We start from the raw sequence: 27,901 nt of genomic DNA on the forward strand, positions 1-27,901 counted from the left end.
TTTTGTCTTCTCTTCGCGAGTATTCAGAAACTTGCCGTTTATTTTAGTATAGTTTTCATTTCATTTTTCTCATATTAGTTATACATCCATCGTTTAGTTGGGTGTTTGACATGGCTGGTCTTAGTAATTTGGTTAAGTCTGAGAGAGTTGAGTTTTGCCACGCGAGTCCGCCGCTCGAGTCCCCCTGCACCGCGACAAAGACCGCGCACAAAGCTCGGGCCGTGCACGTGCAGCAGGCAATGGCATCCTCATACTGTTTGCCGCTGGTGGATTGATCTCGGGTCGCCCTCAGCTGATGTTTCGTTGGTTGGGGGCAGAGCACTCTGCCAATCCAGTGCACGGGGCAAGCTGTATTGCCGGCCTTTGCGTGGTGGGGAGGTTCGAACATTTCGGCGGACCGACTGTGTGGCGTTCTGTTGGTTGTTTTTCTTTTGCTGATTGACGTATTAATGACTCACAGAACTGGCTGAATCTCGTAGCATAACTTTCTATGCGTTTTTGACGGTTATTTGACGGTTTTTCATATGCAGTTCGGACCACTTTGGGTCGTAATATATATAGAGCAAAAAGCATGCAAACTCAAACAATAAACATTGAGATGCCTCAACGAGCAACCACCAAGAGTGCCCAAGAACTTGGCCAAGAACTTCGCCTCGGGCGGCATCTCCTTTCGTTTTACAATATACAGTTAGTAGGGGGTTGTGGAGTCGCCTGCCCCAGGCCAAGAACGGGCCACCAGTGGGCTCTCCCTTGGTGTGAGTTGTCCGTGCGCATCCACGTTATATAAGAATAGAATAATATAATTAGTAATGGCCTTAGGGCGCTAGAACAAGGTTTTGCAATCTCATTTTGTTTTCCGGTTTCCGTTTTCCGTTTTCCGTCTTGGGTCGCATCGTTTCCGTTTCATTTGCTAGTTTTTTGTAACAATGTTTTGTAACAATTAATTATCCTTAGTAACTAATGCTATATATATTGTTTAGTATATAGTTTATCTGTGTCCAGCTGCTGCCATGCTATATGCACATGCTCCAAAATATGTGCATATAGTATGGCTACGAGCTGCATCTTTCGTTATCCACTGCCCAGTGGTTGAGGTTGCTGCTTCCCGTACACAATGGGTCCAATCCGTTCTAGCCGGCATGGATCCATTGTCTGGCACAGCGCGCTCACCTCTGTGGTATTGTATTTCGTTTCGTTACATAAGTTATATATGCGTATATATGGCGTCGTTAGTGTTTCCTTTAGGATTAGTATAACAATTGTTTATATGTCCTACAGATAGTTTGGCTCTTGCCCTTCTGTTCGTTAGTTTGTTCTCGTTTTAGTAGCATCGTTATCATTATTATTATTATATATTATGAAGTGGGTTCCATTGAATTATGTGTGCTTGCAGCTGGCTGATCCTAGTCCTTAGGCGAACATGTGCTGTGTGCCGGGCGGCACCTTGTAGCTGGGATAGGCGTTGTTCAGCTGATGCTTGGCAAAGAAGGATGTGTAGTCCTGACGAAAGTTGTTCTAGTAAAATTTGAATGTTTTGGGGGGGTTTGGGGATTTAGTAGGGTTGAATGGGTTGCCAGCTCTTACCCTATTTACTTTTCTGGGACGGCAGACGGGGCCCAAGGCCAACTGGCGACGCTCCTCGTTCTCGCGTGCAGCCGCTTCCTTGTACTCTGGTGGTGGCCATTTCAAATCTCCGCGCAACTTGCTGCCTCCTAACAAGATATCAAATCGAAGTATTAAGCTTAGTTGTGCTTGCTTTTACGTTCAGTTCTTACCCTGATAGCTGACGGCGGCTGGCTGCGAAGTGTAGACTGGCGCAGACTGCTGCGACACAGGCGCTTCCTTTCTCAGGGTTATAATCCCGGGACTGGCGCCACGATAGCCCGCATCCTGGCCAGCATAGGCAATGGGCACTTGGTGCTGCTGCTGCTGCTGCTGCTGATCTGTCTGATCCTGCGAGTACGGCAGTTGATGCTGCTGGGGCTGCGAATAAGAATTGTACTGCGGTTGAGCATAGGTCGAGCCACCATTTTGCTGTGGATAGTAGGATGGTTGCTGCTGCTGCTGCTGCTGCTGCTGCTGTGGTGCTGCCTGTTGGTAGGGCGACGTCTGATAGGGAGCCTGAGCCTGAGACAGAGGCTGTGCCTGGTATTGCTGCTGTTGCCACTGTGGTGCAGGCTGCTGCTGTTGTTGCCACTGTGGAGCCACAGACTGCTGTGGTGCAGCTTGCTGCTGTTGCTGGTTACCATATTGTGGCTGCTGTTTGTTCAATGGTGCAGTTGGTGGTGCGTTGGTGGTGCGTTGGTGCATTTGGGTTTCAATCACGGGTGTTATGGATGTTGTAGATGGGTTTTTGGTTGATTTTTGGTTGTGGGGAGGTGCACAGTCATTGTGGAAAGAGAGAGAAATATACATGTACGAAATACAGATAGAGAGAGAGAGAGACACATAAACCATACATAAAAGTTATAGGAAGAATGTTAATATCTGGATACGGTTTAGTGGTCAAGCGGTAGGGCAGGGGCGGGGGATTAGGTATTAGACGTTTCAATTATCTTTGTGCGCAGTTCTACAGCTGAAAGTCGCAGAAAGAAAAAGAGAGAGAGAGAGAGAGAAGCAGAAAAGCAGAGTAGTAAGCGTTTTGTTAACTAGTTTTACGGCTGCTACGGACAGCGTTTTACGGGTGCAACTACAGAGCATGCAAGAGCATAAACAAGGAAAGGAAATAACATTGGATGTGCAGTTTATAGAGTCAAAAGTGTCGACGATAGAAAGCTGCAAAGTGAATTTACTAACAAGTTGTCGTGTTCACCACAGTGCACTCTCTTACGCTTCTCAGCGGGGGAGTGGGGAGTTATTTGGTCCTCACCACAGCGGGCAACATCACCTTGCAAGTAAATTCACCTGGCGATAGATGGGGGAGGGGGAGGGTAGAGAGAGAGAGAGAGACATAGGCAGCAAAGAGAGTAGAGTTCTAGAGCTTCTAAGTACGCATTTTGGCCAGTCCGCTTTCATCATTCATTTATCGCTTCCTTTTGTTGTACCTGCTGTAGATAGGCTGGTCGCTGCTGCTGCTGGGGAGCAAATCCCTGGTAGGGCGCTCCTCCCGCCGGCGTGTAGTCATGATGCGACTTGGGCAATGGCGCACGTATGGGCTTCCAGCCACCCCCCGCATTGTCCGCGGCCAACTGAGGCTCCTGCTGCTGATAGTTCGACTGATAGTTGGGATACGCATCGGTCGAGACTGGCGCAGGCTCCCTTGAGGGTTGCCTATTGAACTGCGCTTGAGTGTACTGCACGGGCTGTTGCTGTTGCTGCTGTTCGTGGGGAGTATAGCTGGGTTCTGAACCCTGAGCAGCGTATGGGTACTGCTGCTGCTGCTGCTGCTGTGGCGCCTGCACCTGTGGTTGAGTGTATTGTGGCTGAGGTGTTGGCGTAAAACGTGCCTGCGGTGTGGGCGTAGATCGTTGCTGTCTTGCTGGAGTGGATCGTGGCTGGACGTTATTATAAATGGGACCCTGAAAGTTAGTTCAGTGCGTGGTTAGGTATGTGCTGGGAGGTGTTTATGTTTCTGGGTGTTTCTTGTGTGCTTCTGTGGGCTATGTACATCAGTGTAGACGCAGACCATTTACAGTTGACAAATATATTTACACAACACTTGACTAATCATATATTTACAGTCCATAACTTAAATAAGTAAGTTTATTTGCTAATTACCTGAGCTGCCTGAACAGCGCTTGGCTGTGGCGCAGCTGCGGCGGCCGCTGGCTGCGCGTAGTAACCGCCAGCGCCGGGCGCGGGGCTCTGGCTTTGCGGCTGCGGAGTGAACTCACGAACAATGCGCTCCTCCGAGGCGGGTGGCCAGGCCACGCGCTTGTAGCCTATCGAAAATGAAGAAGAAAATGTTAGAAGGGTTTCTTCTGCAACAGCTGAACGTAAAACTGTAAAACATTCAACAAAATGCGGCCAAACGTGGGCGTTTTGCTTGGCCTTGGCGGTGCATTGCAAGACAAACAGTTTGAAAATGATTTAAGCCAATTAAAATTATACAATATACAATGTGCAATACGAAAATTCGCACAAGCGGCGAAGCCTCGTCCCGTCCCGTCCCGTCCCATCCCATTCCGTTCCGTACCCACACAGCTAGCCCCACAGATGCCGCTGCTGCTGCGGCTGCTGCGGCTGTCATTGTGTCTAAATTTAGACGATGAAAACGAGTCGAAAGCAAGGAATGCGACATTACTCATAAGGTGCTGATGTTGCGACCACACCACACCATGCAACATGTTGCCCAGTCACATGATTTAACTAGAGAGAGAGAGTGTGTTGTTTGTATTTACCCTCCAGATTCTTGTAGTTTTGGTTTCTAATCTTCCACTGGGCACCCATCGTTACTGTCTGCCTGGGGCTATATAGTATCTGACGAATCGGTTCGAAAGCTCTCTCTCCTTGCTATTTTTTTTTGCGTAAGATATCAAAAATAACAAATATATCTACGGTTCTCTGCTGCTATATTTTTGTAGCTTTTTTTGCTGCTATTTTTTGACTTGAACACACAAAAAGTACGAGTGCGAGTGAGAGAGGGCGATCGAACGACCGTTATATAACCCCCGCAAAACACACACAAAGATATAATCAATCGGGTTCGATTTTGCCACAGCAACAATTATTTCCTTTCTTTACTGCTTGCTTGAATTATTTTTTGTTCGCTGATCGATTGGGCGCGCGTTTCGTTTTGGGATCGTTTCTTTTGTCGGATCGATTTCGTTGAAAATTGCAGAATTAAACACAAAGAACACCGCGAAAATTGTATTTGGATGCTGCTCGAATTTAATTTTCTATTTTCTATTTGGATATTTGTTGGCTATTTGCTAATTCGTTGATCGTTCGCGCTGGCCGCTGATCGTTCGCGATATGTTTGCCTTCGATGTATGCTACTAAGTGAGGAGCCACAAGCCAGTGGGGCAGACAGAGCAAATTATTGTTGGCCAAAAATCGAGAGATACGAATCGAAATGCTTAAGATACGGATCAACGAGAGAGAGAGCGCGAGATTTGCCGAGTGGGAGGCGCAAAGTGTGGGCAGAGTGGGGGTAAAAGTGTGCGAAAAGTGGTATAAAAGTGGCGGCTGCTAATGATGCCCCTTGCTGCTGTATGCTGCTTGCCCTGCTTGCTCCTGCTCCCTGCTTGCTCCTGCTTGCTCTGCTTGCTCTTTCTCTGCACTGCTGGCCCACTTTTTGGCATTGTTTACACACCTTCGATTCTTGTGATTTGTGGGCGCACCTTGAAACGTTTGCTCACGGCAGTCGAATTTCAAGGTGCTTCGTCTGGCTATATTCTATCTCCGCATATCTGTGTGTGGCTACGCCTACGTGTACATCTATTTATTTTGTATATCTTTCGGATGCCTGGCATATTTCTGTGCCATTTGGCTCTCTGCGCCGAGCAATGCCCGATCCAACTACTTAACTATCCATCCGCCTAGCCACAGAGCTGTGGCTGCTTTGCTGCTTTGCTGCTTTGGCTTGGCTAAAATTAAACGTCTGTCAACCGAACAAATCTCTTTTTAAACGTATTCACACAGGTGTACGACACAAGTTGGCTCATTAAAATTGTTAGCAAACTTGTAACTCATCTGTCTGCCCCCTGCCCATGCACCACCTGCCCCCCAGCACAATTATTTTGGCATAATGCTGCACCGATCTGTGGCTCTGCTCTGCTCGTTAGCAGCGTTCTATGGCTCATAGCGCTCATCTATAGCCACTTAGTGGCTGGGTTTTCGATCGCTGCCAAGATTTAGCTCTCTTTTCCTCAGAGGAATCCTTAGAGTTGACTCTGCAAAGACTGCCCTGCTGCAATTTGAATTCTGAGAAAGACTTCCCCTTAGACTTCTGTGAGTCTTCAGCTGAGAGCCCCGAAAAATGTCGCCAAAGATTCGAGCAACAACTGAATCATTTGGCCTTTAGTCAGAGACAAGGAAGACACAAAAACTGGCAACAGACACGGGGAAAACAGCAGTGAAGGGAGCCAGGGATGGGGGTTCCAGCCACGCACCTTCAATGCCCAAATAGGGTCTTGGCGAGACATTGTCAAAGCAGCGATTCACACTGGAGTCCCGCTGCGAAGGTGCGAGGAGCGAGGAGGAGGCGCACATTGCCTGCTGCAGCGGCTCCGTGGCAGTGCGCACGAGCAGCCCAATGTTGTGGCCCTCCAGCTGGGGGACATGCGAGAACGCTGCAGGAGCCGCGGGCATCCTCAGCACCGGATTGAGTCCAAAGGGCGAGCTGGCGCGCTCGGGCGCCTCGATCAGGGGCGCGGGATACTTGCGTGAGGAGAGCGGACTGGGCGAGCGACTGCGCTGCCAGCTGATCTCCGCTGCGGGTAGATTCAAGCGCAACGGAGGTGCCGGCGGTGGCGAGTCTGCTGTCCGCGTGGTCACAATCTCCACAAAGCTTCGCTGCCGCTGCAGCTTCTCCGGCGGCTTGGTGGCCTCCGCACTCTGCGTGTCCTCCCAGGAGATCTGGCGGGAGATGTACGGACTGCGTATCTCGTACGTGGCCTTGTAGTTCTCCATGGGCTCGTTGTGCAGATTGGCGATGCGCCACTGGTCCGCCTTGGTCAGCTTTGCCCAGTTGTTGGGCGAGTAGCGCAGCTCATGGCAAACGGCACAGCAGATGTTGGGCTCGCTGCTGGCATGGGCGCAGGGTTCCTCGTCCTTTTGCTGATGCTCCTCTTCTGCCGCTTCCTTGTGGCGCTGAGTCGCAGTCTCTGTCTCTGTCTCTACCTCTGCCTCTGGCTGCTGTTTGCCCGTTGCCAGCTGCTCGTAGTTGGCTATGACATCGGACACGTGTCGATACTCCACATCCTCCGTTGCAGCTGCTGGCTGGAGCTTGTGCTCCAAGCGCAAAAGTCTCTCCAGTCCCCCCTGTTGATCCTCCGCGGCCAGTTCCTCTGGTGGCTGCTCCAGCGCCAGCGCAATTCTGTGCAAGTCCTCCAGCGCTCGCTCCACAATGGGCACATTCTCGGTCAGCTCCTCGTTGGCCTCCACCTCCGCAATGGACTCCTCCTTGGGTCGGGCCGAGGCGCGGCAGTAAATCTGCCGGAGTATGGCCTGCAGCGGACTCTCCACGGCCAAAATGGGCGACTGGCGAGCGGCGAACATGTCCCACAGGCAGTCCTGGGAGGCTGCAGGCGCAGCAGCAGGCGCAGCAGGAGGAGGTGTGGCCTCGTCTGGCGCTGTCTGCACACTCCTTTGCAGCGCCAACTTGGCATTCTCCATGTACGTGTCGATCTGCCGCAGATGCTCCGCTATCGACTGCTGTATGTGCGCGTACTTGGCCTCCAGCTGGGAGATCTCCACGTGCGCCTCATGCTGCTGCTCCGCCGCGGACTCCGCGCCGTAGATGCCACCCACGCGGCGCGCTTGCTTGGCTCTGGCCTGCGATTCCTCGCCCGACTTGGGCCGCAGCTTGGCGGGCATGGCCATGGGCGGTGCTGGTGGTGGTGGAGGAGGTGGCGGCGGCGGCGGCGGCGGTGGTGCCTGTCGCTGCAGCAGCTTGATGCCACTGGTGGCGCTCACATAGGTGGGTGCCTGCTGCTGCTGCATCTCCTGACTCTGCTGGCTCTGCTGGCTGTCCTGCTGCAGGTAGCTGCAGGCGTCCTCGTACATCTGCTGGGCACTCGGCTGTGCCTCAACGCGAACTGGTATGATGCGAGTGCCAGCGGTGGGCTGCTGCCTGGCCAGTGCCAGAGCCAACTGCTGCTGCCGCTTGACTGCCAGGCTGTCAATTACCGCCACATTGGCGGCAGCTGCCGCTGCCGCTGCTTTGGCTTTGGGTATCGGGGGCAGTGGCACGGCCTCCAAGTCCAACTCTTGGCTGCTGGCAGCGGCCTTGGGCCTGTCCTCCTCTTCGCTGTCGGCCTCATTGTCATACGAAATCCTCACCTCGGTGGCCAGCTTCACGCATCGCCGCTGCACCTTCGGCACCTTGTTGCTGGCGCGTGGCTTGGGCGGTGGCAGCTCTGGCGCTGCTCCAGCGGCGGACACTGTCCGCTTACGGCAGCGTCCGCGTTCCAGCGAGTACGCCTGCCGCTTGGCCCTCGGCCTGTAGGGCGTTATCGTCAGCGCTGTGGGCGTGGTGGGTCGCTTGTGGGCCAACTGCTCGTAGTACTCGCAGCGGGGCGCCACCAGGCCCAGGTCCACGTCCGCTGCTTTGGTCTCCGGCGCGGAGAAGCCTTTGGCCACGGGTGTCTGATGGAAGAGCTGCGCCGGCTGCAGCTCAGAGCTGCGCAGTGGAGTGCTGGGCCGCTCCTTGGAGCCCTCGCGCTGTCGCTGCTCGCGCACCTGCTTGGCCGTGGGCTCGATGATCCTCGTTGGACTCTGGAACTTCTCGCGCAGCGCCTCAATGCTGTGCGAGGCGCACACGGGCATGTGACTGAGATCCGGACTGCTGGCGGTTATGGCCACCGCTTCGGCCTCCGTGGGCGGCCAGCTGTGGTCCCGCTTGAGCATGTGCCGCTTGCTGGCCAGCCGATTGATCTTGAGCACCGTGTCCCTGTCGATGGTGATGTCCTGCTGGTGGCTGAGATAGTGCGTCTTGATTTGGTCCAGCAGCTGCTGGTGCAGCGTATGGTGCAGGCCATCCGCATCGCCGCGCTGGCGCGTCCTACTCTGTCTCTCTTGGGGATAAAAGTCTTTGGGTTTGCCTCAATCAATTCAAGTTGTGACAGAGTCTGGGACAGGGCACTGTGCGTGGGCGTGGCTGTGTTTTTGTTGAATGTTTTACACTGTTTTACACATAGTTTCTGTTGTGTGTGTGTGAACACAAGACACATACAGACAGAGACACAAAACTAAAAGGCTACAAAATGTTCTTTTCTTACCGCATTTGGCTTGCTGCTCCTCCTCTTCGACGGCTCTCAGAACTGCCGAGTTGGCCAGGTTCAGTGGCTTGCTGATTTGATCGTCAATTTCAATCCTAAAAATAGTTTTCAAACACAAAATTGTTAGCAAACATAAGAAATAAACGGCAGCAATTCGAATTTGAATTTGAATTTACACTGCTTTAACGTTTACCACTGCTTAACAGTGCGGAATCCACTGCCTTGCCGATGCAAAAGCAGTTTACAGAACTCTGCTGCTTGAACTGCTTGTAGGCACTGCTAAAACTGTGCAGCGAATAAAAATGTATGGGTTCAAATTCCAGCAATGTTTTATTTTTGCATAGAATTTTGATTTTAAATATTTCTTTGTGTTAAATAAAATATGTTGACGTAGCTGTGGTTTGTTTTTAGCTTTTGGTGTGTAGCTAAATAGCTGTTAGAACTATTTAAACTGAGGTTTTGAGGCTGACTGAAGCTGACAGCCTCTAGCCCTGCCACTAGCTGCCCTACTACCTTTTGGATTCTTGTACCTATTAATAGGGATATGCTGTCTTATGTTTCCACTGGTTCCTGTGGGCATAAATTAGTCCCAGGCCCAGTCCCAGTCCCAGTCCCAGTCCTTGCAGCACTCTACTTGTCACATCAACACCACATCCTTCTGCCGGATTCTGCCTGAGCCTGGCATTGAAATTTGCGTGCGCAGTTCGACCCACGCTGACCCCAAAAAGGGAGCAGATGCTAATCGGCACTGACAAGCGCCGCGCTGCGCCATCGGATATAAAAGCGCCTGGCAGCGTCTGCCAATGCATCCACAGCCCAAAGAGCATCTTGGCAGGCAGCAACTTGTCTTCAGCGCACACCAAAGAGCCACTCCAGACACTCCCGAAACGATGGCCAACTCCAGCAAATTGCAAACGCTAGTCTCGGTCCTGCTGCTGCTGCTCGTCTCGCTCTGCAGCTGGAGCCCAGCAAACGCGGTGCCCAGCAAACGATCCAGCAGGCTGTGCGGCGACAAGCTGTCCGAGGCCCTGGACATGATGTGCCCCAATGGGTTCAATGCACGCATTCCCCACAAGCGTGGCTTACGTGAGTATTTCGGCTTTTCCGTTTGTACGCTGTTCCGATTTTGGTTTCCATTCCCTTTCGCAGTGGACCTGTTCGATTACGTGGACCACATGGCTGAGCCCGGACTGGATGATGATGATGCGGCGGCGTCTGTGGGTGCGCTCCTGCCCGAGGGCGTTCGCCTGCCCTGGCGGCACAGCTCCCTAATGACCACCAGGCGCCAAATGCGCGGCATAGTGAACGAGTGCTGTGCCAAGCCGTGCAACTACAACGAGATTCAGGCCTACTGCAAGTGAAGGCGCCCCTGAGCAGCGATACAACCACCCCCCCGACCCAGCCCCACCCAAAACTAGAAGCTAAACAAATTGTTACGATATTTGATATACGTGTAGATAGAGGAGCGACTCGAATGAATATATTATGATGCTCTCAAGAGCTGTTGCAAGAAAAAGGAACTTTAAATTGGATTGCCAATGCCCGAGAGCGAAAAATGGGGGGACCTTAAAGCGGGGGCGGACTATTTGTATCTTAAAGTTTGAGGTCCAAGGTGGCTTTTTGTGTGTGTGTTTATCGGGGAAATATTTGTGCAGATAAGCAATCTGATAAGAAATCTGCGCCAGAATTGCTCGCAAATCTCCGATTTGGAGCAGATTCTCTTTACTTGATTTTCCGCACAAATTTAATTAGTTGATTGGCGCCCAGACTGCGCCATGAATAGAAATTAATTTCGTTTGAGATGCTGCACAAATATTTGCAGACAAATAATCAACGAGTAGAGTACTTCGTTGAGTGCGAGATTTATGGCCAAATGGGAGATGAGTTTCAGCTGATAAATACTGTTGGCACTTTTTTCGGGACAAAGGATTAATTGAGTGGCGCAGAGTGAATCAGCGGGCGGGCAGCCAGTCGTCAGCGAGATGCATCACAACTTTTGGCTAGACGCCTGCCGCTTGTTTGTTGACATTGTTGCTGTTGCTGTTGTTGTTGTTGTTGCACTTGTGGCAGTGGCCAGTGTCCAATTTGGTTCGTGTGACTCATTCGACTTGCTGACGTCTTGCTTTAGTCAGTTCCCCCCCCCCACCCTGTGCGCCCGTGTACTGCTTGTACTGCTTTCACTGCTTGTGTTGCCTATAGTACTGCTTGTGCTCCCTTCTGTACTGCTTGTTCTTAGTGTGTGTGTGTGTTTTTGTGTTGCGGGTTATATAAAAGCGTATCTTTAAGATTCACGTACATTTTGAATGGCAGCTGAATGCAGGTTGATGCAGCCACAGACCCTGGCTCAGCTGTCGCTTGGCAAAAGTTTACACTAAATGGGGGAAACACCTCACACGACGCACACACGGGCACACACACGAGCCGCACACGCACACGCGAATGCGTTTGAAAGTTTTTGGTTTTGGTTTTGGTTTTTTTTTTGGTAATTAAATTGCCAGCTACTGTTGCCTGTGCTGTTGCTGTTGCACACGTTTTGTCGCACGCATAGTCCCCGTATAACTGAAAGCCACTTAAAGTTTTTGCTCACCCGAGCAGATCTCAGCGCTGAAATTGGGTGGGGGGCGCCAGGCCGGTTTATTTGAACAACAATTGCAAACAACAATGACAGAGATGAAGGTGTTGTTGTTGTTGTTGTTGTTGTTGCAGTAGCAGCGGCACTCACAAATACTTGCGCACTTTCAGCTATAAAGCAGTGGAAGTCGCAGTCGCAGTCGCAGTCGCTGCTGCTGTCGCTGTCGCTGTAGCTGTCTCGGTCGCTGCTTATAAAGCTTTTTGGTAATTACAATCAAACGTCAAAGCATTTAATTGTGGAGGTTGTCTTTGTGTCGCCTCTCTTTATCTGAGAGCGGGAGAGACGCCAACAACAAATTGGCGTAGCCTGTAGCTGTCGCTGCTTTTGTCGCTATCGCTGTCGCCGCCGCCGCCACCGCCGCCGCCGCGCTGCAATGAGCAGCCGTCGCACACCCATATTGCTGTGTTTTTGTGCACCTGTTCTTGGGGGGCAGCCAGCATATAACAGCTACAAAGATATACAATCCACCCAAAGTCGCAACCCACTGCCCATCCCCCTACCATTTTATGGGCACTTTTCATCAGCCTTTGGCACCCACTCTGCCCTTTCATCTTGTCTATAAAATTATGCATTTAAATGTTTAATAATCATTTCATTTCGCCCAAAAGCCCAGTACTCACCCCTCGCCGCCGAAGGCCTTCAGTTCGCGATTCAACGTGTCCTTGACATTCTCCTGGGAGTACAGGCCCATGGGGGAGTTGAACTGCTTGTGCACCAGCTTCCTTTGTAGCGCGGCCATTTTGATGTCTCTTTCTGCTCTGCTTTTTCGCTGTGTGTTTTTTAATCAACTGCTTGTTCGCTGCTGCTGCTGCTGCTTCTGCTGCTTGCTTCTGCTTGCTGTTTGACTTTGGCTTTGGCTTTGCTCTCTTTATCCGTTCTCTTCTGTGGCTGTTTGGGTTTCTTCAAAAAGTTTTTCGAAAAATATTGTTGATAAAAAATATTTTTTAAAATTTCCTGCCCCAAACTCTTTAGCAAGAACTTGGATCCGCTTATCGTTTCAAGAGTGGTTTACAAGTTGTTGCTCTTTTTGCTGGTGTTCTCTCTGGTTGCTGCTCTTGTTGTTGGAAAACAGAATTCCAAACACTTTTCAGTTTTCCCCCACTTCAGTTTCAGTTGCTGTTGGACTTAATGTTAATCGTTAATTGTCGGTCGTTGTTCGTTCTGTAATTGAAAATGCAAAAACAAAAAACAAAAGGGAAACTGAATGAGTGCGGGACGGGCATTAAGAAGGGAAATGGAAATGATGTAAACAGGAATTTAATTTGTACAAAAGTTGATGGAAGGAATACAAGTTTAATCGGGGCTTGTCTTTGGGTGGGACAGAGGAGCAGCAGCTGCCCACCATCCTCATTCACTTCAGCACTTAATAGTTTAATATTTAAGTCAATCTTAAAGCCACAACATGACATTTGCCAAGCTTGAACTTAATTCTCATTCAACATTGAAAGCACCTGGCTATAAATTATATTTTCGTATTTAAATTTGATGTACTTATGGACCGCAAGCGTGTTGCAGTTGCAAATAAATCAATTTAATTAAGAGCAATGTGTGTGCAGGCACAAAACAAAACGCTTCTTTTATTCGCCATAATGTGTGTATTAAAATCTCTTCATTTGGACACGGATATGTGTGCATATGTACAGTGTACATACATGTATGTACTTATGTATACATTGTCACATAATCACGCACTGCTTTAATTTTGCACTGCTTTTTTTTGTCTGGTGGCATATGTAAACATTGTTGACAGGCAGCAAATATGTGTGTTGATTGATTGATTGATTAATGATGGAAAATGGCAAATGGTCAAGAAAACTCGTTTGAATTTTGCCACACAAATGCGAACGAACAATCTGCTGCATATATTTCCAGAAATTCCACTTCAATGTCAACCCCACACACGCTGAGGCGATCAAAAGGAGGCCAAATGCATGTACATAAAATGTACGCAAATATGTATACGACCCTGAGCACTGGAAGCACTTTGATTCTATTCCGATTTGACACACACAAATTCTAAAAAATAAAAGTAGATTAATTTTGTGCAATTTGCTGCGACTCACTCACTTCTGTCACATTGAGAAATGTATCTTAAACTAATTTGAGAGCAGGAAAAAAACACAAAAAGCAACTACAACTTGTATATGTACAATGTTATATGGCTTGTTTTTGGCTGTGCCTAAAAATAGAGCCCAAGACAGCGGGCAACAAAATATTGAAATGTGCTCGATTTTGCTCATACTCATATTTTCCACGAACCCACTCAAAAGCGAGTCCGAGTCCGAGTCCGAGTCGGATGGGTTGGGTTGGGAATGGGATGGGATGGGATGGTATCTATCTGGCTCTCAGTCGCTATATCTTTCGCCCCCTCTCTCTCTCACTCTCTCTCTCTATCGTTTGGCTGTCTGCTATTTGGCGCTATTTTGAAATTCCCGCCTTGTGTGTCACCTCAAATAAAATTAGCAGCTGTGAGGAATGGGCAAAAGATATTATTGTTCAGATTTGCGTCATTTCCACTGATGTATGAGAATTATAATCAGCGAAGGAATATCATCATTAGCGTAGAACAGAGACAGAGACAGAGACAGAGACAGAGAGAGAGAGAGAGAGAGAGGGAGAGGTAAGTGCAGGCTCGTTGAATGGAAAATGCAATAAAAAGACACTTGAAATAATCGTAATGAAGCATTTTTGTGTGTTTGTTCGCATTTTATGCGATTTAATTGAGCTGCTCTTGCTTTTGGCTGGTTGCATGCCACATTGCGGCAGCTGCCACACAGCTGCTGCTGCTGCTGCTGCTGCTGCTGCTGCTGTGGCAATCGGGGCACGGCATCCGGAAACAGCAGCCAAGAATCACACAAATTAATCAACATTTAATAAAATATTATGCAAATTAAGGCACAAAAGGCAGGCAGGCAGGCAAGAGCTTGCCACTTGATGTCCCAATTAAAGTTTAACACAACCCGCCCACACACACATACACACACACACACACACACACACACACAGCACACACACATGGAGAGCCGAACAGGTGCGTGCTGCAGTCTGTGTACTTAGCACAGGAATTGTAAGAGAATTTGCATAAAAAATGCTCACTAAAATAATGTTTCAACAAAAAAAAGCGAAACTAAAAACGAGAAAAGTTAAACGTGAGTATTGTGTGGGAGAGAGAGAGAGCAAGGAAACAAAGCTGTCTATGTGTGTGTGTGTGTGTGTGTGTGGGAGGTGGTGCCATAGAAACAATATTCTTCCACCTTTTGCCATATGCCAGCGTCAACGTCAACGCCAACGCCAACCCACTCAAGTGTGGCGCCCCCGTTGCCATACTCTTTTCGGGTCGAGCCATCTTCAGGACAATATGCGATGAGCTGCTCTAATTGAAATATTTCATACTAGATTAAAGTTGCTCTGACTCAATTAGTTTCATTCTGGAAGCTGCAGTTCCACAGAAGAAGCAGTGCAGCACATGCCAAAAGAAGCAGTTCAGCGAACTAACAGAAGCAGTTCAAGCAGAGATCTTTCTGTGATTTCTTTGCTCTTGTGCATGTTTTGCCCTGGATTTAGAGCTATATTTGTAGCAATTGCACAACAAAATATGTTAGATATTCCAAATTGAAGACCTAAGATTCCTGCACATTTTATAAAGTTCCAATTGCATTTTTGGTAGCTCTTTTGCGCCCTATTAACGATCTGTTGGTTTATTTATAAAAAACTTTTCGAAATACCTTTCAAATGCTCGCCGAAATTCCTTGCCTATTTTATGGCTGCTTTTGTGGCAAACCTTGACTAAAGTTTTGCCTTAAAAAACCAACACCGAAAAACAGGGGCGGCCACGCTTTTATTTAAATTATCATAAAATTCTGTTTATTTCGGCTGTGAATTTATGTAGTTAGGGTATGAGCTATGGGGACTATCGCGTTCTCCTAATTAACATCTCCCTGCTGTGAGTTCGTTTTGGCAGCAGCAGCAGCAGCAGCAGCATCGACATCATTATCAGCGCTCGACTCCGACTACTCCATGGGGTGAGTGTGTGTGTGTGTGTGTGTGTGTGTGTGTGTGTGCCGTGGGTTCTGGGCGGTTGCTATCTAAACTATAATCATGGCTATACGTATATGAGCCTGTGTCTGGGTTTATCTGTCTGTGTGTGTGCATTGAAATCAGGTGCAAATATTGTTAGATTTGGCAAATCTGTGTGTCGACGACGCATCTGCGTATCCCAAAATCCCCAAAAACTGACTAAAAGCATGTGGATGGTGGGTTGGGGTGTGGTGTGGTGTGGTGTGGTGGCTTTCACGCTTGCCTTGATGTTTGCCTGGTTTCCGACTGGTTCTTGCTGATTTAATTATTAACGGACAGCATTGTGCTCCTGATTTTGTTTTAGTTGGCTCGTTTAAATATTTCATTTTGCTTCTAGCTGGCTCCTCATCTCTCTCTCTCTTGGGAGCTACATGCGGGGGGTACACTAAAGTACACTAATATTCAACAAATAAACACAGGCACAAGCAGGCGGCACAAGTGTGTTCGAGGAAAACACTTATTTATTTGTTTTACGGCGAATGAGTGGGGTGAGTGGTATTGTGGGTGTGTACTTACCGTCTGTTACAATTTGGCACTGCTTAATCCAAAAATAACGCCAGAAAATTGCCAAAGTTCGCTCCAAGTGGCTTCGACCGCAGCAGCCAGCGGTGGCGCTCATTCGACCCCATCCGATTCGACCCGCCCTCGCGTTGCAGTTTTGCACTTTCACCGCCAAATTGCATTCAACACTCTTTTTCCCTCAAGAGTGGCTGTCGGTTCGTGTCTGTCCGCGTGCGAGAGCGTTATTGGGTGGCTAGATGGGAGATGGGAGATGAGTGTGGGTGTGAGTGTGGGTGTCTGTGGGAGCGCGTGCCCGTCCGCCGCCAGCCGGCGTTTTGTAAGCGCACCATCGGCGAACTGAAACTGAAACAGCGCCAGAAACTCAACGAGAACCGAGGCAAAACTTTACGCAATGATCACTACTGGCTGGCGCTTGTTTTTGTTGCTTTTTCATCAGTCTACATTTTCACATCTTTGCGGAGGGGTAACAGAAGCAGAAGCAGAAGCAGAATCCAAAGAAGAAGCAAGAGAGCAAGCAGAAGCAGTGGAACGCGCTTCTGGGATAACTGTAAGTACACTCATATGTGTGTGCGAGCGAGATAGTGTGTGCTGGGGGGAGCGATGCGTTACACTGGCGGCCATAATAAAGTGCATTGTCTGCAAATGAATATGAATATGAAATCGAAGAGCGTCAATGCATGGGGCGAACGAAAAAATTAATTAAAAACATATTTATGGCCAAAGCGGAACTGCTTACGCACTTCAGATGTGGCAGACTGACTTTTATTACCCCATTAATAACCAGCGCCAGCAACAAATTTCATTATATTAAAGCCCATTTGGCAGATATTCAAGAAAAGGCTTGCCAAAGAGCGCAAAAAACAAAAGCTGACAAGGTGAAAATGAAAAGGAAATGGAAAATGGAAATGCATAAGTCATGAAGGTGAAAGCTGGTCACCCCACCGGGGGGATTAACAGTAATTCCAACTGAATCATCAGCCATTTCTGGGGCGGGTGACAGTAGCAGGTAGGTACACCTTTTATCGCACGCCACTAGTGTCAGTCAGCTACCATATTTATAAGAATCTCTATGCAAACACCCCAAACACAACAAAAGCAGCAACAAGAGCACTCAATGATAGTTTTGGTGAATATCTTTGAGAGCCGACACCAACACCAGCGGCTACAGCAACAACAAAGAAAAGAGCAAAAAAGTGAAATATAAAATAAATAAAAAAACATTTTGGTTTGCCGTCGATGAACGACACGACAAGTCGGCGACGGAGACAGGAGACAGGAGGGCCCCAGGAACCAGCCGAAAGATGAATAGATACTATGTACGCTCGCATTCGTATCTATAGATTGTATAGATGTCTATGCAGGTCGACTGGCCTGGCCACGGACTGGGATCCGGACCAGGCCCCCCCGACTATTACAGAATTTTTACTGCCGCATCCGAGAGCACGTCTCTAATATTCTATTTTTGAGTGTAGTTCTTCTTTTCTAATTTTTTGCTTCTATTTTGTATTGGATTCTGGTCTCTCCACGTCCACGAGGCAACACACGATTCCCCCACCCCCCTAGTTTTCCACACACGAAAATAGCAGACAAGAGTCCATATACTAGAAACCGTAGAAAGCGGTTGAAGCATGAGCAGAAAATACGCTTAAAATGTCATTTAATTGTTTCACTTCAAATGGGAGTGTGTGCTGTTTTTTTCGTAGTCTTCTTTGGTATTGTCAGCTTTTGGCTTTTGGCTTTTCGGGTTTTCCGCTTTTCTTGCTGCAAAGCCTTATTTTGGCTTCGCTTTTTAATTGTGCTTTAAATGCTAATTAGCTTCTGTGCGCACCTATCAGTTGGCCTATCCATTCCGCTTTAATGCACTTTATTTAATTAATTTTTGATGTCGCATGTGCCCTGGCGGCCGCCTATGCGGGAATCGTGAATAGGGATTGGGCTCGGTATCCCCCCCCCCCTAAACATTATTCTTTTGTGTCGCATTTTCGGGACATTTATTTTCGTTGGCGCCTCCTAGTTTTCAATTTGCCAGTCCACAAATTACACTGCGCCACACAACAAACACACAAACACACACTCACACACACACGCACACCTTTAGCGGATGCACTTTTGGAGGGGCGTGCAGAGAGAAACACTCGTACCGTACCGGGAACTCGGAAGCTGGGACTCGACTCTGAACACGTCCGCGGTGCGAATTATTATTGTTACTCGGTCGCTCGCTAGCTCGGTGGTGGCTCTCGACGCATGCCGCACCAAAAAGTTCGCGAAAGCAGCAAAAGTTCCTCTTGCTCTTTGGATATGCTCTTCTTTCATGGAAAATGGAAAAGTGATGACACACACATACATAAAAGCATGAGTTGTGTTTGTGTACCTGCTGTCCCTGCCCAACGCCCACTCGCACAAACACTCTCAGACGCTTATAAATTAGTTCGAATAGCCACTGGCTAATCACGTATTCTTCCCTCCCCAAAGGCATCCAAGTCGAAGAAACGATAAATATTCAACACTCACACTCGCACACACTATGTAGTGGGGGTGGTGCGCTAAACCACCTAATTAACTACAAAACAACGATCCGATATATGTACTAGATTGCTCCACCTATGGCTCTATATACATCACACACTAGTGGGCCACACAAACATGTACATACATATATTTATATGCATGTTTTTCTAAATATTGAACATTTATATTTAGACTTTTGGAAAGCAATTTTAAAACAGCTCGTATACCTTGGAGTGCCTTGGAGTCCCACTGTTTTGTCGCCTACTTATAACAGTTATTTTGGTGGCCATACTTTGCGGGAGGCTACTCTGCGATCTTTCTGGAAGCTTCAGCCGCTCTCAGTGCGCTCTCCCTCTCCCTCTCTCTGTCTTAAGCTTAGGTATTCCCAAAAAATATAAAGTGCATCGTTGCACATCGAAGTGACTCAGTAAGCATCAAAAAACAATTTCAATTCGCGTTGTTTCATGTCCAGCATTAGACAAGCTTCTATCAACACAAATTGGATATTTTTGGTTCGTTTTAGTATTTCGCATTGTTTTATTTTGTTCCATTTCGTATGTATGAATGTGTTTGTGTGTTTTGGTATATTTAGTTTATATTTGCTTATATTTTTGGAAATTCTGTTTTGCCATCAAGAACAGTAAAATCGGTAAGCAGCAACAACTTAATACCGTAATTTTGTGCCATGTGTGTTGCCTCTCCCGCTGTCTCTCGCTCTCACGATTTATGGTTTGATGAAGCGCATTCGCACTTCACAAGTTCATGTGCTTTCGGTTCGTTCAAGCACAACAATTAGTGCATCAAATTTGTTTCCACGCCATTCTTCCTCTCCACTTTTCACACTCTTAACCCCTCCCCCCTCCCGCCTGTGGCTTGGACACACTAAATTCAACCCATGCACAAAAAAGCTCATTCGGCAGAGAGCACCTGACAGGCAACTAAGCGGCCTGCCAGCCAGCCAGCTCTTCTGCATTCATCGCCTCTCTCCGCTCTCCACTCTCCACGCTCCACACTCTACGCGCTGCTTGTTTTTCTTTAGTATTTCACGCTAGAAAACCAAGCAAAAATAATACTTATGATTGTGAATGATTAATGGCACATTAGAATTGAAATTGTTGTTGGTCGTTGCGGAACAGGCAGCGGAATCGGGATAGGATAGGAATCAGCCTCAGACTCAACCGTGCTAAGCGCAGCAGAGCAGTCAGTATATTTGGCATATAAATATTTGCCCCCAAGAACATCCTCCCTTCATCAGCCACTATGTTACGACTATGTACATATGTATATATATGTATGTATTTTTTTTTTTTACATATGTGCTTTACCAGCTGGCTTCTGGCTGCTGGCTGCTGCCTGAGTGGAACAGGTGAGTGTTTATAATGTATCGCATATGCATGGCAAAAAAAAATAAGAGAAATATTCTGCAAATATGCATACATATTCAAAGATGTATTCGCATGGACTTTTTGTATTATTTCGGCTGCCAAGTGTCCTTGGGGGCCACGATGCGTTATGACGGAAAGTCAGCCCAACCCAGCAGCTCCCCATGTCCCAGTCCCAGTCCCAGTCCCAAACCGAACTGAAGTGAACCGCAACGCATCTCACTAAGCCCCACAACCTGAAAACCCCAATTCAAGTTAAAATCCAAAACGAACTTTGGCAAATTGCAAAAGCCACAAAACCAAAACATTTCGTCGCCTGCTGCTGAAGTTTGTGCTGCTTCTTCTGCTTGCTTTTTCTACTGCTTCTTCGTCTACTGCTTCCACTGCTTTTTCTACTGCTTCTTCTAGAGCTGCCTGTTGCCTGACTCACGTATTGTCAATGGGGCAAATAGAATCCCCAAAGAAAATCGAAGCACAGCCAAACACCCACACACTGAGCACGAATTGTATTTTTGCAGACAAAACTTCGGGATTTTGTTTCTTGTACTTTTTTCTCAGTGCACCCGACACACACTTGGGGCCAAAGAGTTGGCAGAAATTTCTTAATAAAGTTTAATGACTGCGGGGCTGGGTGGCATGTGTTGTCTTGTGTTTGTCACTTTGGCTTTGGGTTTTGGCTGCAAGTGCAACTTTGATGGACTCGGATAACCTGGCATGGCATCGCATGGCCGTGGCGCCTCGAATTATGCAACAACTTGTCGGTAAAGTACTTTTGACTACCTGCAGGCGGCCCGACAAATTCACCTCCCAGCCACGGCACCAAAACGAATGAGGCCGTTTGGGTTTTGGCCTATAATTTACTTGACCATCACGTACGAGAGTCACGCACGCCCCTCGTCTGATTGCAGGCAGGCTGGGGATGGCCATCATGCAACAAGCTTTGGGGGTCAATATGCGAGACAACTCATGCATTACTTATGATACGACCCCGAGGATGTATACAAGGTATCTTAGTTGCTCGCCACTTGCGGCATGTTCCGAGATTCTAAATTGCAAAGATTCAAATCAAATTCAAATCAGACAAACGAGCGCGCAACTGGCTGGCAGGCAGCCCCTTTCATTTGCATTTCGATTGACTTTCGGTACACATATTATAGTGGTAGTGGCATTGAGAAATCGAATATGTCCATAATTAATCTGGGTTCAGTGCTGCGCGGCGAAAACTAAGTGGTTTTCGGGAAGGTAGTGTGCACTGCTTGCGCGGAAGCGGCCGAAGATTTATCGTGGAAACCTCTTTCTTTAACGACTATGAGAGGCAGTTCAAAGGGTTCTAGGGGATGTGTGATGGGCTCCAAAATGTGCGACACATTACGTCCCAACTTGTGCTTTTTGGCAATCTTCTTCTCACTTTCATTCCATAATTTTACCATATTCCCCGCGCTTTCTTGGCGAAATTGTCGTACAGAACAGCAGCCCATAAACTACACCCTTCGCAGTCGTTGCCGCATCCTCATCCTCATCCGCATACATATCGGTATCCGTGTGGCCATTGCCATATGCAGGTCTTCCTCCACATAGTGAGACGTGAATGTTTCAGCCTCCTCCTTTGGCTTGACTCCTTGGCCTCTTTTTTATGCGATACGCTGCGGTTTCTGCTCCTTAATGGTTTGGGCCCATAAAAAAGGGAGGGTGCTCCCCACCCGAAGAAGAAGCCCTCACGTTTACCGCACTGCCGGGCCATCGCTTTATTTAACTGCCGGACTTGTTTGCGCCAAATTAACACATTTATTTATGCCCACAAATTTGTTGCTTAAATATTTATTGAAAGAGCGAGAGAGAGAGAGAGAGAGAGAGAGCGAGAGGCGTAACATTAAAAAGTGTTCGTTTATTTTTCATATACAATAAGTACGCGTACAGCACACACATAAACATATGTTATACACAGATACATAATACATAATACATATACATAATACTCGTACATGCATAGCCAGATCCAATATCCCATATTCCATATTCCATATTCTTCCAATACACAAAAACACATATACATATACACACAAACAGACATACAGACACAGACAGACAGAAACGATATGGCCCGCACACACACAAACACACACACACGCACTCCACTCGCTTGGCATCGGGGGTGGGGCCGCAGGCATAATTGAGAGTAAATTAGCGCTATATTTGTATATAGGAATTGCTGAGCTGAGCCAGTGAGCGGCAAGTCATCCTCCGTACTCCGTACTCCGTTCTCCACTCTTCCTCCTCCTCTCACTATTCTTTTTTCTTTTTTGATATGTTACTGGCTTAAACGAGAAACGCTTAAATTCGCTGGTTGCGGGTGTTGCTGCTGCATTGCCCTCTGCTGCTGCTGCTGCTGCTGCTGCTACCCCACAACATGCTTTGCAGGCCATAAAAAAGCACAGCCAACAGACAGCAGCACCACCATGGACATGATGGCAGTGCGGACATGGCCGAACGGCCCTGCAATGGCAGCTGCTCCTGCTCCAGGCACAGCCGGAACTCGTCGTAGTCGAGGCGCGTGATGGCGCAGTAATGATTGAGCATGCACAGGCCCTGGCAGGGCGTACCAGACTGATATCGCACGGCATTCGCGCGGTGGTATCTGCAGAAGAAAGAGAGAGCAGAAAGAAAAAACAAAACAAAACAAAACAGAGAGGAGTATCAGTAAAGGGTAACTAAGGGAGAGCAGCAGCTACCCTGGAAAAGGGTTTGGCTTTAAGGTATATATATTCCCGCACGAGCTTTGGCAGGGAAGCTTTATTTTCTCTTGGAATTTCATAGCAAAAGCTCTGCAGTTCCATTAGCACTTGCTGCCCTGTCAACTCTCTTGCTCAATATACCCTTCTAACCGCTGACACTTTGCGGGGTAACACGTCAATCAACGAAAAAGAAGACAACTATAATTGCTGTCCAAACATTTACCTGGTGAACCAGGAGGCATCGGTGCCCGTGAAGCGCTCCGCAAAATTGTGCAATGCCAGCGCAGAGATCTCGGACAGGGCGTAGTAGTGTGTCAGATTGTATTCGGGCTGCCAGAGTGGCTCCTGGGCACGATTGGCCAGTGGCAGGTCCAGCCAGAATTGGCTGTAGTCCAGCACCTGGCCGCTGCCCGTATCGAATTTGTAGAGCCGCAGGGCGGGATTGTTGGAGGCGCCAATGCCCGCTTTACGTGGCACAATCGAGGGGGCAATCATCAGCCACGAGATGGGTTGGCCTGCGGGGATGGGTTTCGAGATGGTTAGATGAACAGTTAATTATGTTAATATCTGGCCGTACCTTGAGCATCGTAGAACAGCCGAAAAGTGTCCGAGTGCAGGTGGCCAAAGAACTGTCCCTGTATGACCGATGCATAGCGTCGCACCATCTCCAAATATCTCCGATTGTTGCGCTCCGTGAAGATTAACTGATTGTGCTGCTGCGCACCCAGATGTCGCTCATCCACACCCGGCGGCATGTGGCCCACAATGTAGACCTGCCAGTAAAATTAAATAAAACAATTAATCAAGGATAATCAGACGACTGACACCGCGTGACACCCCGGTGCCACTCCTCAAACATTTATTTACGAGCATTCATATTTGCATTCCGCGGAAAATCCGCTTAAATATCTTGTTAATATTGAACAGATTTCAGCTGTAATATTGTGTAAATTTTAATGCATGAAATTGGACAACGGGAAACGGAAAAGGCGTCAAATAAATTTAAACAATTATCTGTGGAATTATTATAGGTATATATTATTATGCTATGAATTTGGACTTTCATACACTTTCCGTGGGCAATTAACTGAAACTCCTTTTTACCTTGATTTAAATAGGATTTCTGGCTCCAAAATATAAAAGTTTTCCCTTGACTTTTCACGCTTACCGTTTCCTGTTTATCCCGCGACTTGGACAGCACCTCCTCCAGCCACAGCCACTGCTGTTCGGCCAGCACCTCCTCCTGTGCGGACATGGAGCTAACGCTGGCCTTGGGCTCCGCATAGTACTCCACCGGCCAGCGCAGGCTGTGCGATGCCTTGGCATCCGGTGGATCATGATCCAAACGCATGAAGTTCGTATTGAGTGCCACGATGCGCAGGCGGCTCTTTGTCTGCTCGATGGAGTAGTAGCCGCCCTGGTCGAAGGTCACCAGCGCCTCCGAGGGCAGCCAGTGGCGCCAGAGTTCGCCCATCTTTTGGTAATTGGCGCTGCCATCCTCGTGACCCAACACCGGAAAGATGAACTGCGATGAGAAGCTGCGTCCCAGCAGATCTGTGATGTTGCGCAAGATCTCGTGCTGCTTTTGCTCGGACAGCGGCTGGGCGGAGTGTGAGAGCGCATCGCCAGTCCAGAGTACAAACTCAACATTGTCACCCTGCTTGGCCTTCATGGTCTTCACGGCGGACTCCACCAGGCGCCAGGGACTGTCGCAATTGTAGTGCCCAAACATGCCAGGATCCTCACTCGCTGCATTTGCATTGGAGCCGGAACTGGAGCTGGAGACGGGTCGCTCCAGCTGCCAGCAGCTGCGATAGATGTCACCCTGGGTGGAGTAAATGGTATCCAAGTGGAGATCGCTAATGTGCCAGAAGTAGCCTGCAAGAGAGAGAGAGAGAGAGAGAGAGAGAGGGAGAACGAGAGTGAGAGAATGACAGTTACAGAGAGTGAGAGCGGGAGAATGACAGTTACAGAGAGTGAGTGAGTGGGAGTGGGAGAGTTTGAGTGCGAGGGAGAGTGGGAGTGGGAGGCAGAGAGCGTGAGAGTGTGCGTGAGAGAGATTAAAGTTTAAGTTGTTTTTTTTTTCTGGGCTATTCCTATGCGCGGGAAAGGCCACCAGCCCCGGGGTTTGGGCATTTGCCTGCCTTCTGGCAGTGAAAAACCGAAAAACAGAGTTTATGTTTTTCCTGCAGCTGAAAAAGTCAGTTGACTGACCTGAAAAGCAAACACTGATCCGCGCTACAGGATCTACCTGGCGGAGGGTGTTACGGCCAGAGAGTTATTCTGTTGGGCAAAAGTCTCTCCTGTCGATCAGTTACAGTTAGCATTGGCATGCGCATAGATCGATTAAGCGGACACAAGTCGCATCTTAGGACAGAAGCGGACGACAGGACGACGAACAGTGGAGTAGACAGTTGTGACGAGTATCATCCTTTCATGCCCGGCGACAGAGCGGGCACGAGCGAAAATCAGAAACAGGGCAGCAGCTAAAAGGCACAGGACGGAGCCAGAAGCCAGTATGAACGGACGCTTTGGTCTCAGTTTGAGCTTCAGTCTGTCGCTGCTCCTAGTGGCGGCAGCCATGTCGCAAATGCTGCAGCAGGTCCATGGACGTCGCAAATTCTGCGGCGAGGCGCTCAACGAGGCGCTTGACCTGATTTGCGTCAACGGCTTCTCACGCAGGATCAAACGCAACAATTGTAAGTACCCAGAAACCACTTCCCCATCCCCCCAACCAATAGGCAATACTGTTGTGGCCCGACTAACTCTCAGTCTCAAGTGGTGCAGGCCCCGAATCCGAGTGTGGAGCGATCACAGCGGGGACCAGCCCGTAAGTGGGTCGCACTGCTGCACAAATTGGACGCCATACCACCGAGCACGGGCAAAGGCAAGGTTACACCAGGAGGTGCTGGCGGCAGCGGTGGAAACAATGGACACAACCTGCGGCGTCATCGTCGCCGTATTGCCCACGAGTGCTGCCGGGATGGCTGCACCTACGAGGACATTGTGGAGTACTGCGCCTAGGCAGAGCGAAAGCCTATGATGGGATGACTGGATGATTGACTGGATGGAGCATGGAAAGGGCACACACACACGCACACACACAAACACACGCAATGACAACACAACGACAAAAAAAAGGACGACAAACGGGGCAGCGGCTTGGACAAAAAGAAATTCCCATGGGATGCCAACCGGAATTTCGTTTTTGCTTATTCATTTTCCTACACTTAACCCTCAAATACTTTAAAGACAACAAAATATATAAACATAAACATAATAATATCTGAAATATTTCATTGTAATATTCTTAAAGGAAGCTAATAAAGTTACTCTACAAAAAACCAACCAAAACAGCAGCAGCAACAAAAGAGAAATGCCTTCTTGCCTCTCTCTCTCTTTGCTCTTTCTCTTTGCCTTTCTGCCATTTGTTGTTTTGTCTGCTGGGCAGCCAGAGCATTCCAGCTGTGCATTGAGTGGCCCTCCCAAAACTCATTCCCAGCCCCCTGCCCATTCCATCTTCATCAACGCTCTGCGTTGCCCTTGTGCTCGTATTCCGCGAAACAATAATGAAAATTATGAATTTTTAATTAGATGACGTTGTGATTTTAATAAGAAAAACAAAAGGCAATGAAGAGAATGGCAATGAGGAAACCAAAATGGAAAATACTCGAACAGAGATTTCCCTTTCGATTTGCCAGTGGAACGTCCGTTGCTTGAGGAATAGTTGGTGAAGAAAGTTGAAGAAACCCAAGAGAGCAGCAGTTACTCTTCTTTCAGTGTTGTGTAACTCTAAACTGTGTTATGTCTCTCAGTCATTTCTGCAATTTGCACTCTCTCTCTCTCTCTCAGCAAGCTCACAGCATGCCCAAGCAATTAATTTCCAACATGGCAATTGCTGCCGCTGCCCCTGTCTCTAAGCCTCTTCAATAGTTGTGTAAGCTCTTCCAATAATAGAGAACTTTGTGCGCATCATCTTGTTGTTTCGTTCGTTCGTTTGGCAATCAAGATCCGTGCGTAATTATTATTTGTGCGATAATGTAAACAAAAGCCCAGACCACAGCACAGCACACCATCAGCTGATATGCGTAAGAAATCTCCCAAGCACCACCCACACCCACATGAGGTAAAGGGATATAAAAACAACCCACACCAAGTAAAATCGACAAAAACACAGCAGTGCCAAAGCGAAAGTAGACCAGACCATGGCCAGCCGCCGGAGCGTGCTAACTGACACATCCACTAACACAGCCTGACACTGCTCAGACGACAGGAGCGACTAGCGAGGAGCAGCAGCAGCAGCAGCAGCAGCAGCAGACACCGGATCCGTAGTTCCGAGTTGCATATAAAGCTCGCTACCGGCACTGGCGCTTCCACAGTAGTTGTGTGGCAACTAACGGCAGACACTTGTGCAGCATGCGGCACACCAAGTCGATGAGCTTACTCCTTGCCCTAATCCTCACGGTGTCGTTGGTGATGGGCCAGCAGAAGGTGATGTTTCTGTGCGGCACCGAGCTGAACGATGCACTGTCCACGATGTGTGGAAATCATGGCTACAATCGCATGCTCAAGCGTTCCTTTGGTGCGTGTGCCAGCAGCTGACCCATTGAACCTGTACATAAATATTCCTTTTGTTTCCCCTTGCAGATCCCACGGACTACAATGATATTGAGGCTGGTTTTGGCTTGGCCCGCCTGGACTTTGACGAAAGCTCGCTGCTGCATCGCATGTTTGGCGAGAGCGCCGCACAGCTGATGAAGACGCGACGTCGCCGCTTCGGAGTCTCCGACGAGTGCTGCCTGAAGCCCTGCAGCCTGCCCGAGCTGCTCAACTACTGCGCCAAGCCCCCCGGGCTGTATGTCAATTGAGGATAAACAAAAGTGAAGCGGCAGCGCATAAAAATCTATTTGTAATTATTTTATTATCGGACATAGGATAATAGCATTGTATGATGTTTGTTTGTAGGGCCATGAATATTCCAACTGTCTATAAATTATTCAAATAAATTATCCATTCAAACGGCTGCAGTTTGGCAATTAAATTCGGCAACCCAATGATTATTGCACCTAATTATTTATGAATTATTTCATCAATTTCATATGCAAATAATGCCAAATATTCCAATTGATTAGCCCCAAAAGTGCACAAAACGAATTTGTTTTGGCG

General features: G+C 48.3%; 7 protein-coding genes across 19 annotated transcripts in view; 4 read left to right on the plus strand and 3 right to left on the minus strand.

The window, feature by feature from the left end:
• LOC117589349 (adenylate cyclase, terminal-differentiation specific) lies at positions 1 to 16,509 on the minus strand. 12 transcript variants are annotated; one of them, XM_034281218.1, is made up of 8 exons: positions 12,135 to 12,322; positions 8,883 to 8,977; positions 6,054 to 8,693; positions 3,718 to 3,881; positions 3,045 to 3,518; positions 1,776 to 1,983; positions 1,585 to 1,712; positions 21 to 1,515 (listed from the first exon to the last, which is right to left on the minus strand). In XM_034281218.1, the coding sequence occupies exons 1-8, from the start codon at positions 12,251 to 12,253 to the stop codon at positions 1,411 to 1,413; spliced, it is 3,933 nt and encodes a 1,310-aa protein (XP_034137109.1). In that variant the 5' UTR covers positions 12,254 to 12,322; the 3' UTR covers positions 21 to 1,410. The 12 variants fall into 12 exon arrangements, with proteins under 12 accessions (XP_034137115.1, XP_034137109.1, XP_034137106.1 ...); XM_034281215.1 differs by having other exon boundaries at positions 1,776 to 2,259; positions 6,054 to 8,678; positions 12,135 to 12,311; XM_034281212.1 differs by having other exon boundaries at positions 1,776 to 2,259; positions 12,135 to 12,311.
• The window catches only part of LOC117589346 (bumetanide-sensitive sodium-(potassium)-chloride cotransporter), a 213,839-nt gene that overhangs the window by 152,905 nt on the left and 33,033 nt on the right, over positions 1 to 27,901 (minus strand). The gene's annotated exons all lie outside the window — the stretch shown is intronic.
• On the plus strand, positions 9,684 to 10,387 carry LOC117589386 (probable insulin-like peptide 5). Its single transcript, XM_034281301.1, has 2 exons — positions 9,684 to 9,968; positions 10,032 to 10,387. Exons 1-2 carry the CDS (start codon positions 9,686 to 9,688, stop codon positions 10,241 to 10,243), a joined length of 495 nt encoding a protein of 164 aa, XP_034137192.1. The 5' UTR covers positions 9,684 to 9,685; the 3' UTR covers positions 10,244 to 10,387.
• Positions 16,115 to 27,901, plus strand: part of LOC117589357 (eukaryotic translation initiation factor 5B) — a 20,626-nt gene continuing 8,839 nt past the window's right edge. The window contains exon 1 of the mRNA XM_034281244.1: positions 16,115 to 16,163. The gene's annotated coding sequence lies outside the window, so the exon portion shown is untranslated. The remainder of the gene's footprint in view (positions 16,164 to 27,901) is intronic.
• Positions 22,285 to 27,901, minus strand: part of LOC117589366 (acid sphingomyelinase-like phosphodiesterase 3b) — a 7,188-nt gene continuing 1,571 nt past the window's right edge. Inside the window, exons 2-5 of the mRNA XM_034281273.1 lie at positions 23,904 to 24,613; positions 23,313 to 23,508; positions 22,959 to 23,250; positions 22,285 to 22,638 (exon numbers count right to left, since the gene is read on the minus strand). Coding sequence (XP_034137164.1) covers positions 22,335 to 22,638; positions 22,959 to 23,250; positions 23,313 to 23,508; positions 23,904 to 24,613 — 1,502 coding nt within the window. The 3' untranslated portion in view covers positions 22,285 to 22,334. The remainder of the gene's footprint in view (positions 22,639 to 22,958; positions 23,251 to 23,312; positions 23,509 to 23,903; positions 24,614 to 27,901) is intronic.
• Positions 24,884 to 26,027, plus strand: LOC117589390 (probable insulin-like peptide 4). 2 transcript variants are annotated; one of them, XM_034281307.1, is made up of 2 exons: positions 24,884 to 25,434; positions 25,523 to 25,681. In XM_034281307.1, exons 1-2 carry the CDS (start codon positions 25,254 to 25,256, stop codon positions 25,567 to 25,569), a joined length of 228 nt encoding a protein of 75 aa, XP_034137198.1. In that variant the 5' UTR covers positions 24,884 to 25,253; the 3' UTR covers positions 25,570 to 25,681. The 2 variants fall into 2 exon arrangements, with proteins under 2 accessions (XP_034137198.1, XP_034137197.1); XM_034281306.1 differs by having other exon boundaries at positions 24,996 to 25,434; positions 25,515 to 26,027.
• On the plus strand, positions 26,936 to 27,736 carry LOC117589393 (probable insulin-like peptide 3). Its single transcript, XM_034281309.1, has 2 exons — positions 26,936 to 27,317; positions 27,383 to 27,736. The coding sequence occupies exons 1-2, from the start codon at positions 27,152 to 27,154 to the stop codon at positions 27,601 to 27,603; spliced, it is 387 nt and encodes a 128-aa protein (XP_034137200.1). The 5' UTR covers positions 26,936 to 27,151; the 3' UTR covers positions 27,604 to 27,736.

This window comes from Drosophila guanche, unplaced genomic scaffold (assembly GCF_900245975.1).
Source record: "Drosophila guanche unplaced genomic scaffold, DGUA_6, whole genome shotgun sequence".
Classification (NCBI taxonomy): domain Eukaryota; kingdom Metazoa; phylum Arthropoda; class Insecta; order Diptera; family Drosophilidae; genus Drosophila; species Drosophila guanche.

Bases quoted from the DNA above. Each gene is read 5' to 3' on its own strand.
- LOC117589386 (XM_034281301.1), top strand. From the start codon at position 9,686: ATGCATCCACAGCCCAAAGAGCATCTTGGCAGGCAGCAACTTGTCTTC. The intron at 9,969-10,031 runs GTGAGTATTTCG...TCCCTTTCGCAG, and splicing joins TCCCCACAAGCGTGGCTTAC to TGGACCTGTTCGATTACGTG.
- LOC117589349 (XM_034281212.1), bottom strand. From the start codon at position 12,253: ATGGCCGCGCTACAAAGGAAGCTGGTGCACAAGCAGTTCAACTCCCCC. The intron at 8,978-12,134 runs GTGAGTACTGGG...AACTATTTTTAG, and splicing joins AAGGCCTTCGGCGGCGAGGG to GATTGAAATTGACGATCAAA. The intron at 3,519-3,717 runs GTAATTAGCAAA...ACTAACTTTCAG, and splicing joins GCGCTGTTCAGGCAGCTCAG to GGTCCCATTTATAATAACGT.
- LOC117589390 (XM_034281306.1), top strand. From the start codon at position 25,254: ATGAACGGACGCTTTGGTCTCAGTTTGAGCTTCAGTCTGTCGCTGCTC. The intron at 25,435-25,514 runs GTAAGTACCCAG...CTCAGTCTCAAG, and splicing joins CAGGATCAAACGCAACAATT to TGGTGCAGGCCCCGAATCCG.
- LOC117589393 (XM_034281309.1), top strand. From the start codon at position 27,152: ATGCGGCACACCAAGTCGATGAGCTTACTCCTTGCCCTAATCCTCACG. The intron at 27,318-27,382 runs GTGCGTGTGCCA...TTCCCCTTGCAG, and splicing joins CATGCTCAAGCGTTCCTTTG to ATCCCACGGACTACAATGAT.